General features: G+C 41.4%; 1 protein-coding gene across 1 annotated transcript; it reads right to left on the bottom strand.

The window, feature by feature from the left end:
* Nucleotides 1–14,106: 14,106 nt before the first annotated feature.
* LOC308283254 (ras-related protein Rab-35) lies at nucleotides 14,107–23,715 on the bottom strand. The gene is made up of 7 exons (XM_080723643.1): nucleotides 23,497–23,715; nucleotides 21,662–22,729; nucleotides 20,693–20,743; nucleotides 20,144–20,267; nucleotides 18,304–18,428; nucleotides 17,412–17,536; nucleotides 14,107–15,040 (listed from the first exon to the last, which is right to left on the bottom strand). The coding sequence occupies exons 2-7, from the start codon at nucleotides 21,714–21,716 to the stop codon at nucleotides 14,897–14,899; spliced, it is 624 nt and encodes a 207-aa protein (XP_080579769.1). The 5' UTR covers nucleotides 21,717–22,729; nucleotides 23,497–23,715; the 3' UTR covers nucleotides 14,107–14,896.
* Between the last annotated feature and the right edge of the window lie 309 nt (nucleotides 23,716–24,024).

Raw genomic sequence — 24,024 nt, forward strand, 5'->3', positions numbered from 1 at the left:
GTGTGTTGGTAAATGTGGTTTAACGGGACAATTGGCCTGAATACACACCACACTAACAGGACATTTTGGATTAGCAGGACAGGACTGGTGTCCTGCTAATTCATGGACAATTCTGAAATAGCAGAAGTGTTTCTATTGGTCTAGAGAGCCCAAATCCACCTTTTTTTTTTGATGTCCTGTTAATACACATACACCCGACTTTTTTGTGTCTGAACAGCGCCCCCATAGGTTGTGTAATGCTACTGCATGTTCATACACAAGCTCATGAATATTCACACACAGTGTATGTTTTGAAGCACCTGATTGGCTGGGTGTCAGAGTCCTGTTAATGCACATACATGTTTTTATGAACATTTCAATGACATAGCATTTTGGGTGAATAACGTTAGTCATAAACACTCTTCAGGGGTCTGCCATTATAATAGCAACACCACAGGCCCCATGTGGCCCCCAGGGGCCCCTGGCTGCCATAAGCACACCGTTGCTCCGATCCACACTAAACTTGGCACACACACCGTTCAGGGGTCTGCCATTATAATAGCAACACCAAGGGCCCCATGTGGCCCCCAGGGGCCCCTGGCTGCCACAGGCACACCGTTGCTCTGATCCACACTAAACTTGATTGTACAAACACCGTTCTGGGGGTCTGCCATTATAATAGCAACACCACAGGCCCCACGTGGCCCCCAGGGGCCCCTGGCTGCCACAGGCATACCGTTGCTCCGATCCACACTAAACTTGGCACAAACACCGTTCAGGGGTCGGCCATTATAATAGCAACACAAGGGGCCCAATGTGGCCCCCAGGGGCCCCTGGCTGCCACAGGCATACCATTGCTCCGATCCACACTAAACTTGGCATAAACACTGTTCAGGGGTCTACCATGTTGGTGGTTTGCCACACCATGGGCCTGCAACATGATTTGCATAACATACAGACAATGTTTCTTAATTATACAAATTTAACCAGATATTGCAATTGTTGTATTGTTATTTTGTGTAATAATTAATCAAAACGTCCCAAAAAATCACGTTTATATTAATGTCCATTTTCCAAGTTTGCCAACATTTTAGCTCACTCCAAGGAGGCTATGCATATTTTACAAACCACTCATCCAATTGACTGTACATTTTGTGGTTCTTACATGTTTCTATTTTTTATTAATGAATTGCATTTGTTTTCTTAATGAAAATCTTGGCCGGATTTAAAAGGCATTTTTAGAATCGGCCCCAGGCCTAAATGGATTAATGCAGTGGTTCTCAACCTTTTCAGGACACAACCCCCTAAATTAATAATAATAGCAGATCTACATGCTCACGAGGATGTAGATTGGCTATTTTCACAATTTCTGCATAATATTTGTCAATTTGGCCAATGTTTAATTTAAACTGTCACTCTAGAGGTATTAGAAAGTACTTAAACTGTCACTTTAAAAATGTGTAGCTATACAAGTGATGACCATGGTAATCAAATGGCTATTCGCATAACAGGTTTACCAGGCAGGCAGTGAGTGGTGGGCTTGCACATACCCCCCTATTCATATGGATAGGTTACTTTAACACCTACTGTAGGTTTCCAGCGGTGACTGTATGTGCATTGTGCGTGTCTCAGGCTACCTGGCTCCATTACTGTGATAGATGAGATTTGTTCAAAGCAAACTTTTAGTTAGCACGCACACATCTAAAGGCGCTCGTGCATGTGACGTCAATAAATGACCGTCCGCCCTGAAAAGAAAACCCCAAAGCACCACTGGTAGCAGCTCTGCACAGTCATGTATGCTGATCAGCGTAGCTCCTATATACAGTATCACATGACCACATCATGACCATGACATCATGTACAGTACATATGAGTTTAAGTTAACTCCGACATACAGGAGTAGGCAGGCACCCAGGCACCATTTTTACCCTTGGGTAAAAATGCTAATTAAGTTCAAGCCTACAGATCATTTTGGTCACTTTATCATCTAATCAGGCTTTTATGAACACCCTGAACAGTTTTTAATATTTATATATTTGATGTAAATGTTATCTTTCCCCCCAGGCTCAGGGCCTCTCCACATACACACCCATTGTAACTTCAAACTTCATTAAAAACACACACTATTTGTTTCTGGTGACTCATACTACCCTCCTAATACGTGAGCAGGCCGTGTTTTCTCAATAACCATTTATTTTTAATAATTCTTTGGGAAAATTTGAAAAATTAAAATTATTACAAATAAATGAAAAATTGTATCGAAAAAAAACATGGCCTGCTCATGTATTAGGAGGGTAGTATGAGTCACCAGAAAAAAATATAATGGAGTTTGAAGTTACAATGGGTGTGTGTGGGGAGAGGCCCTGAGCCTGGGGAGGCAGACCCATGCAAGGCAGAGTTTTTTTAAATGGAATATCCCTTTAAATCCCGATACTGATTCTAGAATTATTCCTCTACACAGTATTACACAGTATAGGCAAAATTCTTGTGTTACGAATTGTGTGTACATCTTGTAGATCAGTGACTTCACTAGCCTTCAGATACAGTATATGACACCAAAGTAGCTTACTACAATTCTAAGGTCAAATTATTCTAAATAAGCTTGTGACCTTGACCTTTTATCACTGAACTGTACTGTCTGTACTGTACTGTCTGTACTTTTACTGTACTGTAAAAACAGTGCAGTAAAAGTTTGTTTATCGGTGATGACACTGATTGACAAATTGTAGCATTCCCTGAGGGATCATAAAGCACCAAATAGAGTGTCTCGTTTGGCTTGAATAAAGCATAGCCTTATTAGCCTACTACCAAGGTTGTCCCGAATATGCCATTTCCTCATATGTGACACAATGTTACTATAGTCCGGCCAGTTTGTGCAGTATTTTGATGGAATCGCGCACTTTTTTGCCTGAAATGCTCGGACTACAATCAGTCTAACCTGCTTGATTCCTCCAGACTCAAATCTAATCCTCATCTCCTTGCTTGAGGGAGCAGGGATTTAAAGTTCCTTGAAGTACACAAGTTCCTTGAAGTACACAATAAAGAGGAGCTCAAGTGGGACACAACGCACGTGAGGATAAAGAATTTGCAACTATATTGCTTTTATCGCCTGAAGAGGTTCGGAGTCTAGGCTACTGCATCCTCAGGCTGGACTACAATAGCTCCATTGAGAGTGTTCTGTCACACCTGGATTCGCCCACGAGAATTATTAAAGTTATATCACTGGATTGATCCAGACAGACAAACAGTCTTTTAATTATATAAAAGAAAATAATGTGTGAATTAAATCAAACAAGCCACCTGTCCTGTTCTCTGATTGGCTGTAGCACGTCTCTACTCTCAGTGCTGTCACAACCCATGTTAGGCTTTTAGGCTATAGGACGGCAAAAGGATCATCTGGGCTAGCATGTTGCATTGTGAACCGGGCTTAAGAAATCTGTTATACAATCCGGGATGAGGTGCGTGTGTGCGCGTGTGCGTGGGTGCATCCGGCAGTGGTAGGTCACGTCAGACAGTGGGTAGGTAGGAGTCTATGGCATCTCAGTGATGTCATGATGACTCAGACATGCAACAAATCGGTCATATATCTGCACAAAAAGGGGTAAATTGCCCCCATTGATTACAGAAGGGTACTTTAGAAATCTGAAGATACCCTTACACTTAAACCTTATGCTGTATGTTTACTGTTCAGAGAGAAAGCAATGGTGCACAGTCATTTAGATAATCATCTGGGGACCCCCTCCCCAAAATAATTCCCTGACCCAGAGGTTGAGAACCACTGCTTTAACTAACCAGAACAAAAAATTAAGCCATGTGCATAGATTACACAGATTATGAGTTCCATTTGGTTCCATTTGTATATAGTCACTAGTAAGACTACCCTAAGCATAAAGTAACACGTAGGATTTACTTTCACACATATTCACAGTATTTAAAGCCTTGCCTTGTACAGACTGCATACAAACAAACCAACTGACTGTGGGGGGAGGGGCAGCTTCTCACTCACACAGTTTTGAGTGAGTGCAGTGAGGGAGATGGGGGATGGGGGATGGGCAGGCAGCACAGGTGAATTTGATCAGTGGCTGATTGCATTGCAAGCTAGTAATCAGCAAGTGGGCTACAGTGGAAAGAATGAGTGAAAGGGTTTCCCTGCACAAGGTGAAATCTTTGAAAAGAGTGGAGGAGAGCTTAACTCAAATTGGTTAACAATCGGCAGACAAACAGGCAGGCAGGCAGGCAGATAGACAGACAGACAGACAGACAGACAGACAGACAGACAGACAGACAGACAGACAGATAATGTTAATTGCATCATGAGACTTAGTGTTCATTTGGTTCCATTTGTACTGTCAGAGCAGTGTAGATGTTGTTGACTAAAACTATGACGAAAAGTATTTGTCGATTGCATTTCTTTCACTGACAAAAACTAAATAAAAACTAAGCTGTGATGACTAAAACTAAGACTAATTATATTGACAATTTCGTCAACAAAATCAAAACTAGACTAAAACGTTAGGGAGGGACTAGTGGAGTAGAGAGTCATTTTATGTTTGGTTGTTCTCAAGTGTTGCGTGCTGAAAATAGCAGATCTACAAGCTCACAACGTGTCGCGCAACGCGTTGTGAGCTTGTAGATGTGCTATTTTCAGCACACAACCAAGTGTAAAATCACTCATTACGATGCCATCAAGGCCTGCCAAAATACATTTTAGTTGACTAAATGAACTGTAGATTTAGTCGCCTAAAAATGTATGATATTTAGTCGACTAAAATTAGACTAAAACTAAAACTCTTCAGGTCACTAAATTATGACTAAAATTAAATGACATTTTATTCAAAACTAAATCAAAATTTGTTGTCAAAAACAACAGTGTCAGAGTCCCTGGGCCTGAACAGTGGTTCTCAAAGTGGATTCCAACCTGGAATTCACTTTGAGAACCACTGTGTGAACAGAATATGAACATTTTTACATAACAGCATGGTAGCAATATCAGAATAATGATAGTTGACAAAGTAACCATCTTGGTGGTGCCGGTGGTGATAACATTAATATCCAAAGAAAACATTTGCCTTGTCATGGCATGTTCGGGGACATCATGAGCATTTAGCAATACAAAAGATTTGCATTCATTCAACCTTTATTTAATTTCTCGAAAAGATCAATTGAGGGAGATCCTCATTTACTACTTTATTGAAAATAGATGTTTTGATTTATGTAAATGTGGGGGTTTCTGGACTAACGCTGGTATTAAACATAATTCTGGAAAAAGTAGCCTATTTATACATTTGCAGGCAACTGAATAATGGGGATGCAGTAAGGCACTGTAGCTTATGAGATACTGCAAATCAATTATCAAATTATAATTGCCATAATTATTCCTTGCAGCTACAAAAATGATGTCATACAACATGTAACTCAACATTAAAGTAGGGCTGGGTGATAAATCTCAGACCTGACTTTCTTTTTTTTTAAGATTAGTTTTTTGGGCTTTTTATGCCTTTATTTGTTAGGATAGTAGACAGACAGGAAATGGGGAGAGAGATGGGGAATGACATGTGGCAAAGGTCGTCCGGATCGGGAATCGAACCGGCGACCTGCATACCTAGACTTGTGGATCTGCTATATTTTAAAGATTCACTTAATTTTTCTTCCTGTGCATTTACCCGCTGGAAAAAACAATGTCATTGCTTAATTGCAGTGCACTTAAAACTGACCCAAAAACAACAAATGTATCGATAATTTATACCTACAATCGACAGGCTGCAGTCTAAGGCAGATTTTGGTTTCGGAAAATGATTTGAAAAATGCTCCCTTCAAATGTTCTGGGTAGCTATAATCACTGTAGCAGGTCCCCCAGCAGCAACGTTTCACCATGGCCGTAATAATGTAATATAAATGTTTTTGATATTAATTTGCCTATATACCAGTAAGACTCCCTAATCGGGTCACATTTATGATCGGCTACTTTTGACTATTTTCCCATATTTTTTTCCCAGGGGGTCCGTGGGGAGCCCTGGCGGTGGCTGGGCCCCTGGGTACCCCCTGGGTGCTGGCCCCGTCTCTCCCGGTCGATGGGGGGCCAAGGTACGGGCTTTTTAGCGGGTTATGGGAGCCAACTTTGGGTGGAAGTGTTTTGTTACGCTGTCGTCCAATCCTCACAGTTAGGGAGAGGGCTTTGCGACAGATCAATCATGCAGTAATCATGCAGATCTACAAGCTCGCAGCACGAAGCATTGTGAGCTTGTAGATCGTCTATTTTTTGGCAAAGAGATTTGGTAGAGAGTGAAAAACTACTGTATCAAGTACATATATTATGTACCTTTTACCAATTATAGAGGGTTTAAATAGTACTGGATATGCAGCTCGGCAAATAAAAGGTGAATTGATCCCAGTGTATGACAGAGGATGATATCACGATAAATTAAATCTCCACAATATGATTATTGTGAGTGTTTTTTATCACGATAAACGATAATATCGTATATTGTCCCATCCCTACGGTCTGAGGTGCTTTGGCGGTCTTCCCCGAATTTTGTCTGATTACAGCGGGGCAGGGCTACATTCCTGTGTCCTACAAAAAATAAATGTTGAACCTTGTTCATGATTGGTGTGTTTTTCAGCTATAGTTTTTGGTCTTATAACCCTTCCAGTAAATCTCTTATGAAAATCTCTAAAGAAGTCAAGAATAACAGACGAGCTGTAAAGTTAACTTCACAAAGCTTAAGTCTATTGACCCCTCAGTCATGACATTTTCAATGTCCCCCTTCGACCAAGATGGATGAAAATGCTAGTTTGTTCACTGCAGAACTTTATTAACAGTAGCTCAACATTGAAGATGTTGAAATCACATCTCTCAGCCTGTTCTCAGGCCTGCTAAGTCACACACAGTAGTCATATTGCATTGAATTGTAGTTTACCATCTCAGTGGCACCAACAACACTTAGTTAGTGAGCTTTGTATCGATGTCATTCCAGTCCTGCATGTTTACTGGCTTATATTCCACTTGTATGGTTGATCCTGAGGGCAAGTCAGGTGTTGAAACAGTAACACACCACTGTAGGCAAGAGACATTGACCGAAGTGCTGTACATGGTGCATAAATGACAAACAGGCCTACCAGTAAGACTCCCTAATCGGGAGATAAGCGACCGTCAGGTCACATGTATACACAAAGACGGATGTAACTGGCATTGGTTCCTAGTTGTGTGGACAATGTATAGTTTTGGTTGGCTCAGAGAATGTGGGGTGTACCGATTTTCGTGATTTTAGGGCAAAATTTGTAGGAGCAGTGTCAAAAAATGTGTTTGAAAAAATCGGCCTGATGGGGGCGCTATATGGGACAGATCCATGTTGATGACATGAGTGTAGACATACTGTGTAGCGATTTGCGCAGGAAAATTAAGGAACATTAAAAGCCAGCGAAAAAACAAATGTGTCTTAGGAAGAGATTTAAAAACATCAATAGAATGCCTTGTTTGTGTTTAGCTATGTCACATTTAATCACATTTGACCCTTAAATACCCTGCAGTGACATATCTTCATGTGTTTAATTGCAGCTGTCCTGTTAATGTAGTTAGTCCTGTTAATTCACATGGGCGGAGCTTAGAACCTAATTATCTAATGTCCTCCTAATGTAGGATTTTGTCAGATTGTTAAAACTTGAGTTGTGTTGAGTTTATTCAACTTTTGAAGTGAAATATGTGTTCTATGGCTCAAAATAGATTTTTTGACATGCTCCACATATTAGTAAAGCAAGTGGAAAGTGGTGTCCTGCTAATGTTGTAAACCGCAGGTTTGAGCTAAAGGGTCCTGCTAAACCACATCTACCAGTATAGGTGTGTGTGTGTGTGTGTGTGTGTGTGTGTGTGTGTGTGTGTGTGTGTGTGTGTGTGTGTGTGTGTGTGTGTGTGTGTGTGTGTGTGTGTGTGTGTGTAGCCTGTATTATATCACCAATTACATCCTAGATCTATATCCTAGTCTTTTTCCTCAGCGTTTTGCCATAGCAATGTGTGTGTGTGTGTGTGCGTAGCCTGTATTACATCACCAATTACATCCTAGACCTATATCCTAGTCTGAAGACGTAATGCAAGCACGACCACCGCTCACTTCACAATTGCGTGTGATTTTCTTTACATCAGAGCTGTCCAAGAATGGACAGATTCACACAGAGTATTCTGAGTGACATACATTCACCAGCATGTTACTCTCAGAGAGAGAGAGAGATTTCAGATTTGTGTGATTTTCCAGGATGAATGGCTGCCAGAACAACTGTCCAGCAGACATTGTAGTCACATGCATGCTGTAACTATGGTCAGATATCAATGGCCCAGAGCTACTGGATGTTTAAGATCAGACTCTCAGTGCAGAGGTTACATGTTCAAATCTCAGTCCTCCTACATTGCTATAGTACTTAACTCCTATTATATAGGACATTTTCAAGGTTATAATACAAATCCAAGGTTATAATACAAAAAGAGTACTCAAAAGCTCTAGAAGACATTTTCATTGAGAGCTTTGACTCAGTGGTGTGGTGCGCTTCAGCAGTTGCCTCTGCTATAGACAGATTGCAAGTTCAAGTCCCATGTGGTCAAATTACACAGAGGGCCATTGGTGGGATTCAACTGACTTTTTTTTTTCATGTGACTGTCAATTCTTGGAATCCAGAAAAAAGTCAGTTGAATTTCACCATTTAAAACGTCTTTCTGTAAAAGAATAGCTGGACTATATAGCTAGGGTTAAGTTTAAGGTTAGGTTTAGGATCACAAGCTTCTGTTGCCTTAACCCTGTTGCCTTTTTGATACACTCGGACTGAAAGACCTGCAAAAAACACTCCCATCTCACTGCAGGTGTTTCCTAGAGCTTTTGAGTACTACTTTTGTATTATAACCTTCAAAATGTTAAAGTAGTATAGCAATGTAGGAGTACCACAATTTGAACACAGAAGCTCTGCACTGAGAGTCTAATGTTTAGACCACTACACCATCTCTGACTGCATATATGTTATGGTGCTTTTAAGTAATTATTTTAGTAAGTATTTCAACGTTGGAGGACTGAGATTTGAACATGGAACCTGTGCACTCAGAGTCTAATGTTGCATCCTACGCATTGCTTGAGTACCGTACTTTAATATTTTCAAGGCTACAACACAAGAGAAGAAGTCAAAAAGCAGTAACACTTGCAGTGAGAGATGTTGTTGTGGTCTGAACATCAGACTTCCAGCTTGGAGGTCCAATGTTCAAATCCCAGGCCTCCTTCAAATAACTACTGTTGCAATTTAACCTTTTAAAAGGATTAAACAAAGCCTGCATTGAGAGATTGTGCAGTGGGCTGAATAGAAGACTCCCAGCACAGAGGTCCCATGTTCAAATCCCGGTCATCCCAAAGAGCATTGCTTTTTCACTTTGACCTTTTGCCTGATTTAAATTTTAAATGCAGTCATTCCTAGTAAAATCCCATGCCTCCTACTATTCAATGCTGGAGTTTCAATTAACTTTACTAACTGAAGGCAATCAAAAGCAACTCTTGAAGAGTAAGACATACCTGCCAACCCTCCTCAGAGTAGATGACAGAGTACAGCAACTTTCAATGGGCCTGGTGTACAAGATACACTACACCACTATGATACCTAAGTACCTGTCAAAATACTTTATAAACGTTAAGGATGTCCATAATTACAACACCAGAGGCAGTGCCACAGATCACTTTCAAACCAGAGTCAAAACCAACAAAGGGTCAAACTCGTTCTTCTGCTATACCACCAAAATGTGGAAAGCCTTACCGAAGGCCATAAAGGAGTGTGGATCCCTAGCATCCTTTAAAATTGCCCTGAAAAACCATTTACAGGCAGCAGCCGTTCGCAACTGGTAAAAAAAAAAAGAACCTAGCCCAGCCCTACCCTCCCCTGCCCCTTCTTTTTATATACTTACTGTTTGTTTAGACTTACTGTTTTCTTTTTCTTTTTTGGTTCTTTCATTTTATTTTATTTACATATCTACTGCATAGTACTGTGTTCTATTCGTCTGTCATTCAATGTTATATGAGATACTTAAATGGTTTCCTGTGGAAATAAGCTAGTTTGTTGAAAGGTGTGAGATCTAGCTCTCTCTAAAATCAAGGCGAAACACCTGAAAAAGTGCGTCCCATGAAGGCAAAACACCTGGAGAAAAAAAAACTTGTGCAAATGAGGTCCAAGTCAGCCTAGAATCTCTCGATTACAGACAGATTGGCCTTCTAGAGGTCTGACTTGGACCTCATTTGCATGAGTTTTTTTCCCTCCGGGTGTTTCGCCAGGTTTCGCCTTGATGGGACTCACTTTTCTCCGGGTGTTTTGGATGGGACTCACTTTAGAGATGAAACCACAAGCCAGTAGGCTACGTTTAAATATTTATTAGTTGTCCCAGACAACTGGTCAACTCTTGATGTTATGCCCTGACCCTGACACCAATGATTTGCAACATCATGCAACCATTATGGCAGTTGCAAAGAGTTGCTTTGGTGCGGTTGACCTTAAAACAGTTTTGTTGCAAGGAGTTGCATGGCGAATCATTAGTGTAAAATTCAATAAAACACAGGAAAATGTATATATGTTAAGATTAAGTTCTTGGGGAGGACCCTCAGACCCCGTTTAGGGAATCTCCCCCCTACCCCCTTAAAAAAATAGAAATAGAAATCTTATTGGTTCTGACATTCAAATGTTGCCCATCCTGCATATGGTCTAGTGGACTGATGATTGGTCTCTCAGTTTAGAGCAGCCATGTTCAAATCCCAGTTCTCCCATAGGTCACTGTTCTTTTACTTGAACCTTTTCAAGGTTCAAATACTAAAGAATTACTCAAGACAAGAGCACTCAAAAGTTAGTAAGAGATGGAGTAGTTGTCTGAATATCAGACTCTCATTGCTGATGTTCCATGTACAAATTTCAGACCTCCTACATTGCTGTTTTATTTTGACATTTTCATGGGTAAAGTACAAAATAATTACTCAAAAGCACCTGATGTTTTTTAGATTGTAGATGGTGTAGTGGTCTACAGATCAGACTTCAGGTGCAGAGGTTCTGTGTTCAAAACCCAGTCACCCTACTAACTACTGCTCTTATACTTGGATCTTTTCAAGGTTAAAATACAACATAAGTACTCAAAAGCACCAAAACATAATTACAGTGAGAGATGGCCTAATGGTCTAATGCTCAGACTCTCAGTCAAGAGGTTCCATGTTCTAATCCCACTCAACCTACATTGACCTTTTTAAAGGCTAAAATTGTCTCAATTTTCTAATTTTTCCAGTGCTCTCAAGGCATGTGGGTTGGAATTTTTTTTCTGTAAAATTTCTGTTGGACAGAGTTCTTTCAGATATAACCCCCCACCTTTAGCTCTCAGGAAACAGGGGGAGGGACACCCCTCCACAATGGTCCTCCGTGTACCTTGGGCATGGGACTTGAACCTGTCTGAAACCTGCCTGAAGCAGGGACAACCAATCAAGCAACCATACCATTGAGCCAAGGCACCTTTGGGCCCTCAACAGGTATCTCCTGGTGCTTTTGAGTTGTTCTCTTCTATTTTAGCCTTGAAAAGGTCAAAGCACTGCAGGAATGGATTTGAACATTGTTCTCTTCTATTTTAGCCTTGAAAAGGTCAAAGCACTGCAGGAATGGATTTGAACATGTGACCTCTGCATTCAGAGTCTGATGTGTAAACCACTACACCATCTCCCACAGCAGACTTTATCTGGTGCTTTGAATACTTCTTTTGTATTTTAACCTTGAAAAGCAACAACAATGATCTGTACGAGAACTCTGATTTTTAGACCACTAGATGCATTTTCTAGTGCTTTTGACTAACTCTTTTATATTTTAACCTTGAATGAAATGTAAAGGTAAAACAGCAAGATAGGAGGAGTGAGATTTGAACACAGAAGCTCTGCACTGTGAGACAAATGTCTAGACCACTACACCATCTCTCAACGTAGATGGCTCCTGGTGCTTTTGAGTAATTATTTTGTATTTTAGCCTTGAAAAAGGTCCAAATAATACAGCAACATAAAAGGACTGAGATTTGAACCTGGAACCTCAGCACTGAGAGGCTGATCTTTAGACAGCTATAGAGTAGACCATCTCTCATCAGCATACCTGCCAACCCTCCTGTTTTAGGAAGAAGTCTCCTGTTCCAGAATGTACCTTCTAGAGGTCTGACTTGGACCTCATTTGCATGAGTTTTCTCCAGGTGTTTCGCCTTGATGGGACTCACTTTTCTCCGGTGTTTCGCCTTGATGGGACTCACTTTTTTCAAGGTGTTTCGCCTTGATTTTGGGACTCACTTTTCTCCGGGTGTTTCGACTTGATGGTACTCACTTTTTTCCAGGTGTTTCGCCTTGATTTTGGGACTCACTTTTTTGGGGATTTTTGGACTCACTTTTCTCCGGGTGTTTCACCTTGATGGGACTCACTTTTCTCCGGGTGTTTCACCTTGATGGGACTCACTTTTTTCACTTTGATTTTGGGACATACTTTTTTGGGTCGGTGGGGGTGCACGGAACTCCACAACGAGGGTCTGGGGTTCCCCCCAAAACTTCTTAACAGTAATATAATATTTCCCTGTGTTCTGTTACATTTTTTTTATATGTTTGATACTTTTATCAGGCTTGCTTTAGCATGGGTACAATTTCAGCCTTAAAATACCAAATGGTGTACAGATTTGATGCAAAGTAAGACATCTTGACTTCTCATCTTTAAGTCATTACTTAAGAGAATATCTGTTTGGTGTTGCATGCATTGCCCACACACCCCAAACAGACCCCGCCTCGACCACCGCCAGATTTGAACAAACCTATTAAAGGTATTCTACTTCACAGACCTCATTACTAGTCCGCTGCACCAGCACAGCGAGGTCATCTCACAATGTTTTCTGAACTGGTTTTGAAGTTATTCTGCTGGATATCAGTCTTTAAAGTAAGATCTTCAGTGGGGCTTAAACCCACAGCCTCTGTATAATTCGCTCAGTATCCTAACTCATTAAGCTACTTGCTGCTTGAAACATGATTGTCTTTTTTCTTATTAGACGAACAAACAAATTGTGGGGATTTCTCCTGGAGGTGTCAAACTCCCAAAATTCACCAGAACACTGGAAATTACATCTATGTTAATTTTTTGTTCAGGCCTGTGATGAGGTAGAGCTAACATACTTATATTTCATTAACACATTAATAATCCTTCAATGAGTCTCCATGGTGTGACAAATCAATAGAAAAAAGGTAATTTTGGGGTTGAACTACTCCTTTAAGCCTACTCAATACTAGAATACAGTGTAGAGCTCAAGTGGTTAATGTAAATGAAGTAACTTGTGTTTTCAAATAATAGTGGAGCAAAAGCACAATATTAGCCTCAGATGTAGTAGAGAAGTAAAAGTATTGGGAGAAAATAAACTAAATGTACTCCAGTAAAGTAAGGTCAAAATTGTACTTCAGTAAATGTACTTACTGTATGTTACTTTACACTGACAAATTCAAACTCCTGCATATATCGTCACAACACACAGAAGTGGAACCGAGGTATTCTGGTGTGTAGGATGTTTTTAATGTCATACTGAAGAGAGACATATTTTATTGCTTTATTTGGAGTCAGACAAGATTGTTTGCTGTTAAACAGTCATTTGCATTAAAAACAACAGACAAGACACCGACTGGTTACTGTTGAACACTTTTGGGGCTCTTATTGCCATGAGACGAATACCAAGTCCAGGATTATCATCACATTCACAAACACAGAGCACATGTTGGATGATTGAATTAGTATTTAAGAGAACGACCCTCTAGTGTGTTAGCATCTTCTCTGGGTTACACTTCTAGTGGACATTTTTGACACGTTTTCCCTTTAAAAAAAATGGAACCGACAGCCGACCATACTGTAAAAACAACTAGCAAAATAAAGTCTGCACATAAACAGTGGTTTTGCTATCCTGCTCCCTCCCTCCCCCTCCCCGTTTGTGCCTTCTCAGTGCAAGGTTAATGCATGTAAAACCTCTGGTCTTTCACACACACAGGGTTTTAACCACTCTTTCACTCCAGAGACAAACCCCCCCCCCCCCCCCCCACCCCCCCCCCCCCCCCCCAATACCTACCATACACTTGTGGCATTTTGTATTGGTTTGGCTAGATAAATTGACACTACATCTGTGACATTTGCAAATTTAAAGTGATAGCATAAGGCACAGTTTTCCCTATATACTTCGACATTGAATGTTTTCCATTGAGCCTCAGCGCAACAACACTTTTTTTTCGAGGTTTGTAGTTATCGTGCCATGATGCAACTCCAAATACTGTCGAGTTATCTCCGATAAGAAATCAATATTTGAAAATGTTCTCATTGACTTACAATGCACAGTGACACTTTTAACACAAACATTTCATTGTACAACGCAAGCCAGTGGTTCCCAACCTTGGACCAATGGAACTTCAATAGTATACTTTATGTTCCCATTTATCTGTATTACAAATGTCATTTCATGTAATTGGTCTTACTCTTTTTTTTAATACGTCTTTCATGTTATGTTATCAAGAACATCTTAGTGCTTTCACAATATTTGAGGGACTTACTACTCCCTCGGGGCCGACCAGTGGACCCTGGACCACAGGTAGGGATTCAGTGATGTTAAATGTTTTTGGAAAATCAATTTCTAATCAGCAAAGCAACTATAGGAGATAACTCAACAAGATCTGGAGTTACATCAAGGCGAGGAGGTAACTAGTACAATACACAACCAAAACCTCTACCAAAGTGTCCCCTTGCTTTAAGGCCCATTTCAAAAAAGGATTGTGAGCTTGTAGATCATCTATTTGAGCCATCTTTGAAAGTTTTAGCCTACAACAACATGCCCAAAACATGGACGCCAGGTTGAAAGTGGGTAAGCGGTATCATCCAGTAGGTCTCAGCAACATTTCTTCCCTCTCTTCCTCCGGTGGTCTCTCTGGGCGTTGATGTGCACTGTGTCGTCTCTCTCACGCTCTTTCTCCGCACGGCTCTGGCTCTGCTTCTTGGCCCGGAGGACCATGTGAGTGAAGGCCATGAACATCTGAAACCAAGGGCGTCACAAGGGGGGGAAAGTGGGACTGAGTTACTAGGGCCCAATGTGGATGGGCCTTAATTATTTTATACTTTAGCTATTGAAAAATAGCAGATGTACAAGCTTGATGGGCCTTAATTATTTTATACTTTAGCTATTGAAAAATAGCAGATCTACAAGCGTGCAGTGCAGTGCAGCGCTGCGAGCTTGTAGATCTGTGTGCAAATCTTTGAATATATGTATTTTCTTTTTTTTTGAACATTTGTAACTCAAATTTTGCTTCTGGGGGGTCCCTGGAACTAAATATTATTTTGAGATGGGGGTCCGTGGCCAAATACATATCATTTTGGGGGTCCTTCACATGAAAGAGTTTGAGCACCACTGACCCCCGGTTTGGACATCGTTGCAATTACCTCTCTGTCAGGAGGTGGACAACAAACATGAAAACGTATGGATTGTAGCTTTACAAGTGGATTGAGAAGATTAAATACAGTTAAGACCCAGTGCTGTGATGACTGTTAAACTGCAGCAAATTGGACATGTGACAGTTCTATGACACCAGTTAAATTTACAATTACATGCGACCAAAAAAGAAAACGGATTAATGGTCACATGTATTACATATGACCATTTATGACTCATACAAACATTTTTCTGTAGAAAATAAAGAATGCATGGAGAAGCTATGGAAACGTCTGTCCAAAAGCCAGATTTACTGTATACTTAAAGGTCCGCTGTCATTATAATAGTATGATACAGTAGGTCACGTGGTCTATATGAAAACACGTATGAATCAAATTTCCCATAGCCCGCAGCGCAGCCCCCTCCACTCCCCGCCTACGAGTACCAGCCCTCTAGTGCGGCCGGGGAGCTTACGGCCCAATAGAGGGGCGGGGAGGAGGAGCCGAGGAGAAGGAGACAGACAGACAAATGCTGATAAACACAGCGTTTCCATTTCATCAATATATCCTCCGTTCAAATCACTTACTTACCCCAAAATCGTTCCTTATATCAATGGAAACTATTAACGTTATGGAGAACGCATTCTAATGCGATTAACCAGCTGAGCTCTCTCAGCCATGCCACGATGTCGGAATGGGGACCAGCGACCACCGTGGCTTTATAGTTTCAAAATATACGGATAAAAAAACAACTTCTTGGAGTACCCGCTGTTAAAATGGTTTCTCCTCGGTCAGAAACAGCCTTTGCTCTCCGCCTTGTTTTCTTCTAGAGTGTGTGTGTGTGTGTGTGTGTGTGTCATAACTCTATGGTGTGTGTGCAGCTGGCTGGCTGGCTGTGCGAGGACAGAGCGGAGTAAAAGCTACAGCGGGGGCTACGGTTAGCGGGGGAAAAGGTGCCAAGCCCCCCGCATTTAGTGCCCTGCTGCCCGGCGAGAGGCAACATCCCCTCTCGGTGAAAACATTGTGTTCACCATTTCAACAATTAAACATAAACAAGCATATTCTCATAAACAATGGGGAAGTAACAACCAGATTTGGGTGGAAATATAATTCGTGACTTTAGCTTTACTGCTAGCCCAGTAGCCCTCTGGGAGCAGAGAAGATGCTTTTTGGGGCTGCAAGAGCGGCCCTGCAGGCGATCGGAAGGGAATGTACATTGTACAGACTTACAGTAAGTACTAGTCAATTCATTAATTTGATTGGCTTAGCAAATTCCCACAACGACATCAAAAAAATATTAACTTGTATTTTAAGATGATTTCTTAAGGTGACAGTACCCCTTTAGGTGAGATAGCCCCTTTAAGTAGCATGACATTCACAAGTGCTGAAAATAGCCAAACTACTTGTAGATAGGCCGTATTGACGGAGGATAACTCTTAGACATAATGTGACTCCCTGGTACAGCAGGCTGTATCTCTACATCTGGGTAGGCATTATTCATTCAACCACAAAGCGTGTTTTGAATGATTCTCATATTTCAATCCGCAATGGCTTTAACCTGCCAATCAATTAGCCACACCCCTTCCAGACCGGCAGACTTGTGTTTTTGTGAGGCTACATGTACAGTAGATTGTGATTCATTGGATTAAAAATGCAGATAGCCAACCAGCAACTACTGTATATTGGGTACCCAAACGTTTATTTACCTGCCACAGTGTCAACACCTTACCCCTGTATTGGATCAGTGGATAGACTGGCGTACTCGCCGATTCCGATATGACCAAATGAGGCCATATCGGACACTTTCCCGATACCAGTATCGGAACAACCCTAAAACGTTTACATAATTGTAAGGCTAAATTCTCCAGCAAGTCTGCAGTTGATCAATTCTTCTGGGCTTGTTTAGAGTGAACAGTACACATTCAAGCAAGGGTAGCATGTTGTACCATTTTTAGTTTTGACCCCCTCTGCGAGCTCACCTCTTCTACATTGACATTCTCTTTGGCGCTGGTCTCGAATACACGCACTCCCACGGATTCGCCGAAACGCTGTGCATCCTGGGTGTCCACCTGCTTCCTGGTCGGGTCGTCGTTCTTGTTGCCCACTGAGAGGAGAGACAAAAAGGGGTACAGGAGACATTTGTTCTCTCGCCGATATTTGTAAACCAGACAAACCAGAAAGGCCTCCCAAAATGCAAGTCAAGTCAAGAGGTTGGAAAATCGCTGCAACAAAGTATAATGATTTGCTCATAGTGAAACAGCACTACAGCAATTAACCACTTCCATCCTGGCGTTATCCATTTATTATCCAGCTTTTTCTAATCCCTGGTGCTCTCAGAAATGGACATACAGCTCTCCCAAGGACTAAACCAGACAAAGACACTGGAGCACAACAATCTTCTTTTAAATATTTAATATGCAAATATACATAACCAGTGTTTCAATGCTGAGACTCTGTCCAGAGAAGGCAGAGAAGGAGCATTCAGCACGTATGCACCGCACATCTGGAACAAACTCCCTGAATACTGCACGTCTGCTACAACTTTCAGTGACTTATTTTACCATATTCTTATTTCCTATTCTCTAAACTGTTTAAAGCACTTTGAATTGCCTTGTTGTTGAAATGTGTTAGATCGAGTCAGCTGACTCTGATGATGCAATAGAATCGAAACCTTAATATGCAATGCATATTAAATATTCAAAAGAAGATCAGTGTGATCCAGTGTCTTTCCCCGACTAAGTAACTTCAAGTTAACCAGAGTGTATTTCCTGCTCTGTGTTGGAGGGAACCTTGTGACACAGAACACTGTGATGGTGAACTTCTCCAGCAAAATCCAAAAGAAAAACAACAAACTAAAAAACAGGAACTCACCCAAGATCTTGCAGACGGTGTCGCAGTTTTGAGAGATTTCATTCAGCCATCTCTTAACATTCACAAATGACTCTGGGTTGGTCACATCGTAGACTATAATGACACCATGGGTGTTTCTGTAATACCTGAAGGTAAGAAGAGACAAAAAGGTTTGAGATGTATGCATCATGGCAGCAGCCAGGCACAGATGCAATCAGTGCTGGAAATAATGTTTGAAGTTCTCAAACTTTAGAATTTTCAAGGACCTGCCCATAAATTAATGTACAAATGTGTACACTCTCAAAGAGTTATAGACCTGTTATGTTCCATTTGACTCCCCCTGAAAAGATTCCCTTTGAGAACCACTGATTGAGATTGAAATAGAGGCTACAGCCCTTCATGATTATGCAGCATTAGTTGTCAACCAGTGGGTGCGAGGGGCTAAACATGTGTTATGAAATGTTTTGACAGGGTCACTGAATCAAGAGTGTGCGCTTTGGTATGTCCTGAATTCATGGTTAAAATTCATAACTTTCTTTTTAAGGATCAGTTTGTGCTGGGCTTTTCCAACCACAAGGCCAAGCAGAGGTTATTCACTTTCATTATTATACCTACTTAGTGCAAATAAAGGAAGTAGGGTTATAGTTAAACATGTTCAAAAGAACATCTATAAACATTCTGACTTGGCTCAACTAACCCTGGTCCCATTGGGAAAAAGTAATTTAAAAAACACTACATTCCCGTAGATTCCTGTAGAATGAGCCATTTGCAAACTTCCCTAATATTCCATGACATCATGACCCGTCCGTCATGTCCCTGATCTGCTGTCTGGAATGTATTTCTCATAATTCCATGATATCCCATGATCCGTAGAAATGCAGGAAATTGGTGTTGACCATCTGTTTCTTTGTATTTTATCATTGAGTTTTGAACTCAAAGCATGATCAAATTTCATGAAGCAATAAAGAATTACTTGCTGTCTGATGACAGAATATAAATAAAATGTTCCGGTCTCTGAGACGTCATGGGTGTTTGGCACTACAGATGATGTGGCATGTTACAGAATGCTCAACAATCTACTAAGTTAACATACATCCAAACATGCTCTACAGTCGTGTTTTCAACCAGTGGTTTGGGACCCAAAATTGGGATGCCAGATCTGAGTTGATCACAAACTAACAAAGGATAGTGTGTATATATATGAACTGGCAATAGGGATAGGGTGTTAAAGAATAAATGGACTGGCTCTTGATTCAAAAAATAAACCTTGAGTCCATGTGTAAAACCAGGTGATGAAAAGTGGCAAAGGTAAGCCAATTTATAAAAGACGACCCTGTCGTAAAGCCCAACTTTTTCACGCCACTGACTGGCAGCATCTATGAGACAGCATTGTATTATCAATCAGTTAACTTTCATCCTAAAGTAATAAATAGGCTTCTAATTTTGGAATTAACAGTAATAGTTTCATGTATCTGGACTATTGCAGTGTAGCCCTCCCCACCTGTGTAAAGCCAATATATAATTTAGATTATATTCAATTTAGTACTCATTCTGATCGTCCTTCCTGTGTGCAATAATGCACTCTGGTTTAGATCTTTCATTCCTCCTAACCCTTGGTCGAGAAATGGAATTCACTATAAATGCACTTTACCACAGTGATGTGAGCCCCAACATTTGTGGACAAGCTGAAATCACTGCAATTACAATGCTACATGTAATAACACAGTGACTCTGTATGACACTTCCAAAATAAAGTTACATTTTGCAAATCACAGCCTTTGTAGAGTCATAATATACGTCTATAATTGGAGTGCAGAAGAGAACTCTGGTTCTAACTCTGAGTCTGAGACATTAACATTACGTTGAAGTGATGGTTCGGAATCTCTCTTGACCCGCCGTGTCCCAGATTTGCAGTTTGACTCGCTCCCCGTCGATGTCCACCGTGCGGATCTTGAAGTCCACACCAATGGTAGTGATGTAGCTGCCTGAGAGAGACCAGGGCAAAGCATTAGAAACACCAATGTAAAAAAAAGCACAAAGTGAAACCACATGAACCCCATCGTCCCTAATCTGGGCATGTTATACTGTAAATAGACGAACATTCAGTGAAAATAGGCAAACACGTTATTAATATTTGCTGTAGAATTAAGTATACATGTTCAAGTGGTTAAACTATTGTGATGAAGGTAGACAATGAGCCAAGTCATAATCGTTTGGGGTTTGATTGTGTGACATCTATCCCAGTACTATGTGCCGTAGAGAAAGTATATGGCCTGTGCAGCTGTTAGGCTGCAATATGTTACACCAATAATACAGACTTGGAGGGACGAAATGAATTGAGATTGACTAGTAGATGTTAACTAACACGAGTGAAAAAGGTACTCATACTGAAACAGAAACAATAACTCACCAGAGAAGGAGTTGTCTGCAAAGCGGAGGAGGAGACTGCTTTTCCCTACATCTGCGACAGGGAGTACAGAGAACACACAAAAAGAAAACAAGATCTCAGTCCAAGAACAATTAATAGACAAGAGTGATAGATCAGAATAAAAGGTCAATTACAGCCAAACCCCAGAAGTCTGCAGTACATTTTCCAAAGGGCCCATGAATGCCTGATCTTACAATATAAACATTTAAGCAAAATTAAATTGAAATCTCTTGATTTTAAGATGAATCTACAGGTGTCTGAACTTGGGCCCCTCCTTTTTTCCCCGCTACACCAAATCTATTCGCTGAAAATAGTCGATCTACACGCTCACATGTCGCTGCATTTGCATACCTAAATTGTAAATTGCAACACATTGTGAGCTTGTAGATTGGCTATTTGGTTAAATTGTCTATATAAGATTGGTCACATTTCAAGACCGTTCCCATTTCATGAGTAATTGAGCATAAATTCTTTACAGTTCTATCATCATCAATACTAATATTCTAGCAATGATTAGGATTATTTCAAAGGGGGAAAGTCAGAAAAGGTTAGTTGTTCAAAACTCTGGAAGTCTAGTTGCCTCCACCTCTGTGAATGCAGAATGGGCGTGCAAGACCAGTTACCAAGAAGTCATTAAATAATTGTTATCAGGTGATTGTACTTGTACTGTGTCTAGTACGATGTGACAGACTGGTTTGCCTGCTTTGCAGTGTTGCTATTGCAAGTTTACTTATAAAGTGGATGCTGAATAAAGTAAAAAATGACATTACTCCAGTGGAAAATAATGAGTAGCGTGTCCAAAAACAACTCAAAAACAGGAAAGATCACATCCTTGAGGACAGAATAGAATGTAAAGTTGACTAGTTGACTACTTGTACAGGGCTTTGACACAGATACATTTTGGAATTTGTTCATTGTAAGTAAATAAAGGATAAGTCAAAATGCACTAACTGGAGTCTCCAATGATGAGCAATTTGAAAAGATGATTGTAGTCCTTCCCGGCCATGATACTGCTGCTAAAGTGGACGGTCTCTTAGTTAGTTTCCCAGTAAACACAGATAGTTCCACAGAGGTAATGGTGCAATGTCCCCAGTAAAACTCTCTTCCCCAAATGCTAACACGTCATTGTAGTGTAAGACCTTTTCCAAAAAATGATACAGTACAATGTCATTTCCAGTTGATTTCCCCAATTGTAAAGAGATTCTGTGCAGTTTTAAATGTTCACATCATATACGTTTCGGTTTCCACGTGCAACCGCAGCCAGTGGAGGTGGATCGCCTTATACACCGGACATGTGTGATTCATGCTAAGGCAAGTAAGGTCCCTGTGATTCCACCTTAGTTCCAGTTCCCATCCAACATTCCAGTTGGGGAATCCCAGCTCACCACATCCAAAATGTTAATCCTCCCTGAATGAATTCACAGTTTTGTTGCCATCAACCCAGGGTGCACTCTCTTCCCCGCCTCGTCCTAAGGCTGCAGTCGGCTTCAGACAACAAGTGGCGTGCCTGGAGCACTTTGGTAGAGTAAAGAAAGTTCCAAGAGGTCCGTCTGTCCTTACTGCTTTTGCAGTGGCTGAACTTAGATGTCCTTCACATAGGCCGCGAAGCGTTGCAAGTCGTGCATATGTATTTCTTAACCGTGTTTGTTGCTTGACGTCGTGACTGCAACACGAAAAAACAGACACATGGGTGGATACATGGACAACTTGCAGACCAATCAAGTTGCTGCAAGCCAATCGTCAACTTGGTCCCTCATTTGTCTTGTGTAGTTTGTTCAGCTCTATCAAAGCGCATCCACTTTTGTTAGACAGGAGGTCTCAGGGACACAGAGCAGAAACAAGGGTGTTCTTTCTGTTATGTAGTGGTTATATCCGATGAATCAAGTGATAATTCCTTAATTTCACTTCCTCTCCTCAGACTGCCGAGCAAAGCCACATCTGCTCCTCCCCGTCTCATTCTACGAACAGGTTGTCCAGCTTCCTTTGCTGCCTTCCTCTTGCCCCCCGGGTTTAAGAACACTGAGGAGAGAAAAAAGATGATGATCAGAGTTTCGCCGTCAACTGAGGTTCAAATCACAGTCATCATTTCCATTGTACTATATAATTCTCCATCCCAGATGACCTTATAGCTGCGCCCCTCCCTCCCCCTGCATTGCCTCAATCAGCAGCTGCTGTGTCACTAAATATAACTTCCCCATCCTGCTTTTACCCACCCTACATGCATGCTGCCAGGCATGCATACACCCTTCTCTCTCCATCATCATTATATACGCCCAAAAAAAAACAACAGCACCCACATACACACAGTGTTTGGGCTCAGTAACCCCCTTCTTGTGGAAGCCTCAAGCTTTGAAGGTAAACACCAGACAAAAAGTCACCCTGGAAGATAGACGAGATATGGAGGGAGGGGACCTTCGCGCACAGGGAAACACTTGAATAATACAAGTTTAACTCCACCGCACGACTGTGTCACTTGCCGACAAGAACAGGTCTATAAGTTATCATAATGCTATGTTAGCTTGTAGATCTCTAGTCGGCAAGGGACATACATTGGGATTTCAGGGACTTTTAGCTAGCGCCTGTGCTAGCAGACATAACGTTTAAAGTTGGACATATAGCAGTAGCAGTTATATTCATAAAGTACTAAGAAGAAGGTTATATTTAGTTTAATATGCTAACGTTACCCGCCCACTCCATTCTCAGCCAACTGAACAGAGCACACCTAGCTAGCTAGCGCGACATCATCATACAGCCAAGAGGAAACTTCTCCATAACTTTCAACGAACCCGTCTCAAGTCAGTCAGCCCCCGTCGGTCCCATCATGCTGCTCAGTGTGTTGCCAGGTCTAGAAACAGGAGTGGTGTCTCTCATGGCCCCCCACGGTGCCCGTGCCGTCCCTAAAAACACTCAGAACCCGTCCGGAGCCCGGCTCGTGCTGGAGGAGGAAGGAATGCGTTTTGTTGTTCGACCACACCTCACCTGACCTGACGACGCAAAATGCAGCAGCGGCCGAGCAGCACAGCGATGTTGCCTGCCTTGCTGTGATGAAATGACTCAACATCAGCCCTGTGAGCTCACTGCCGCCAGCGGTTGCGACAGAACCTATCACCTATCCAATTTTGTGAGCCCCGGAAGTCGCTGCTGCTGCCCTACTGAATGTGCCGAGTGAAACAGCGACGTCTAGCGTCGCATGGTTCGATAGGTCACCGATATCGGAGAGACACAGGATCATGTGTTTTTGCAAAACACTCCCTTCCCTTAGTTTCTTCCTTGTCTTGCTCAATATCCAAGGCGTTAATGCACACATGAATGTA

Source organism: Nannobrachium achirus, assembly GCF_963921795.1.
Source record: "Nannobrachium achirus genome assembly, chromosome: 4".
Lineage (NCBI taxonomy): Eukaryota > Metazoa > Chordata > Actinopteri > Myctophiformes > Myctophidae > Nannobrachium > Nannobrachium achirus.

Excerpts from the sequence above, each read along its gene's own strand:
- LOC308283254 (XM_080723643.1), bottom strand. The coding sequence starts at position 21,716 with ATGGCCGGGAAGGACTACAATCATCTTTTCAAATTGCTCATCATTGGA. Across the intron at positions 20,744-21,661 it reads GCTCATCATTGGAGACTCCA|ATGTAGGGAAAAGCAGTCTC; the intron begins GTTAGTGCATTT and ends TCCCTGTCGCAG. Across the intron at positions 18,429-20,143 it reads TTCCGAACCATCACTTCAAC|GTATTACAGAAACACCCATG; the intron begins GTAATGTTAATG and ends TCTTACCTTCAG.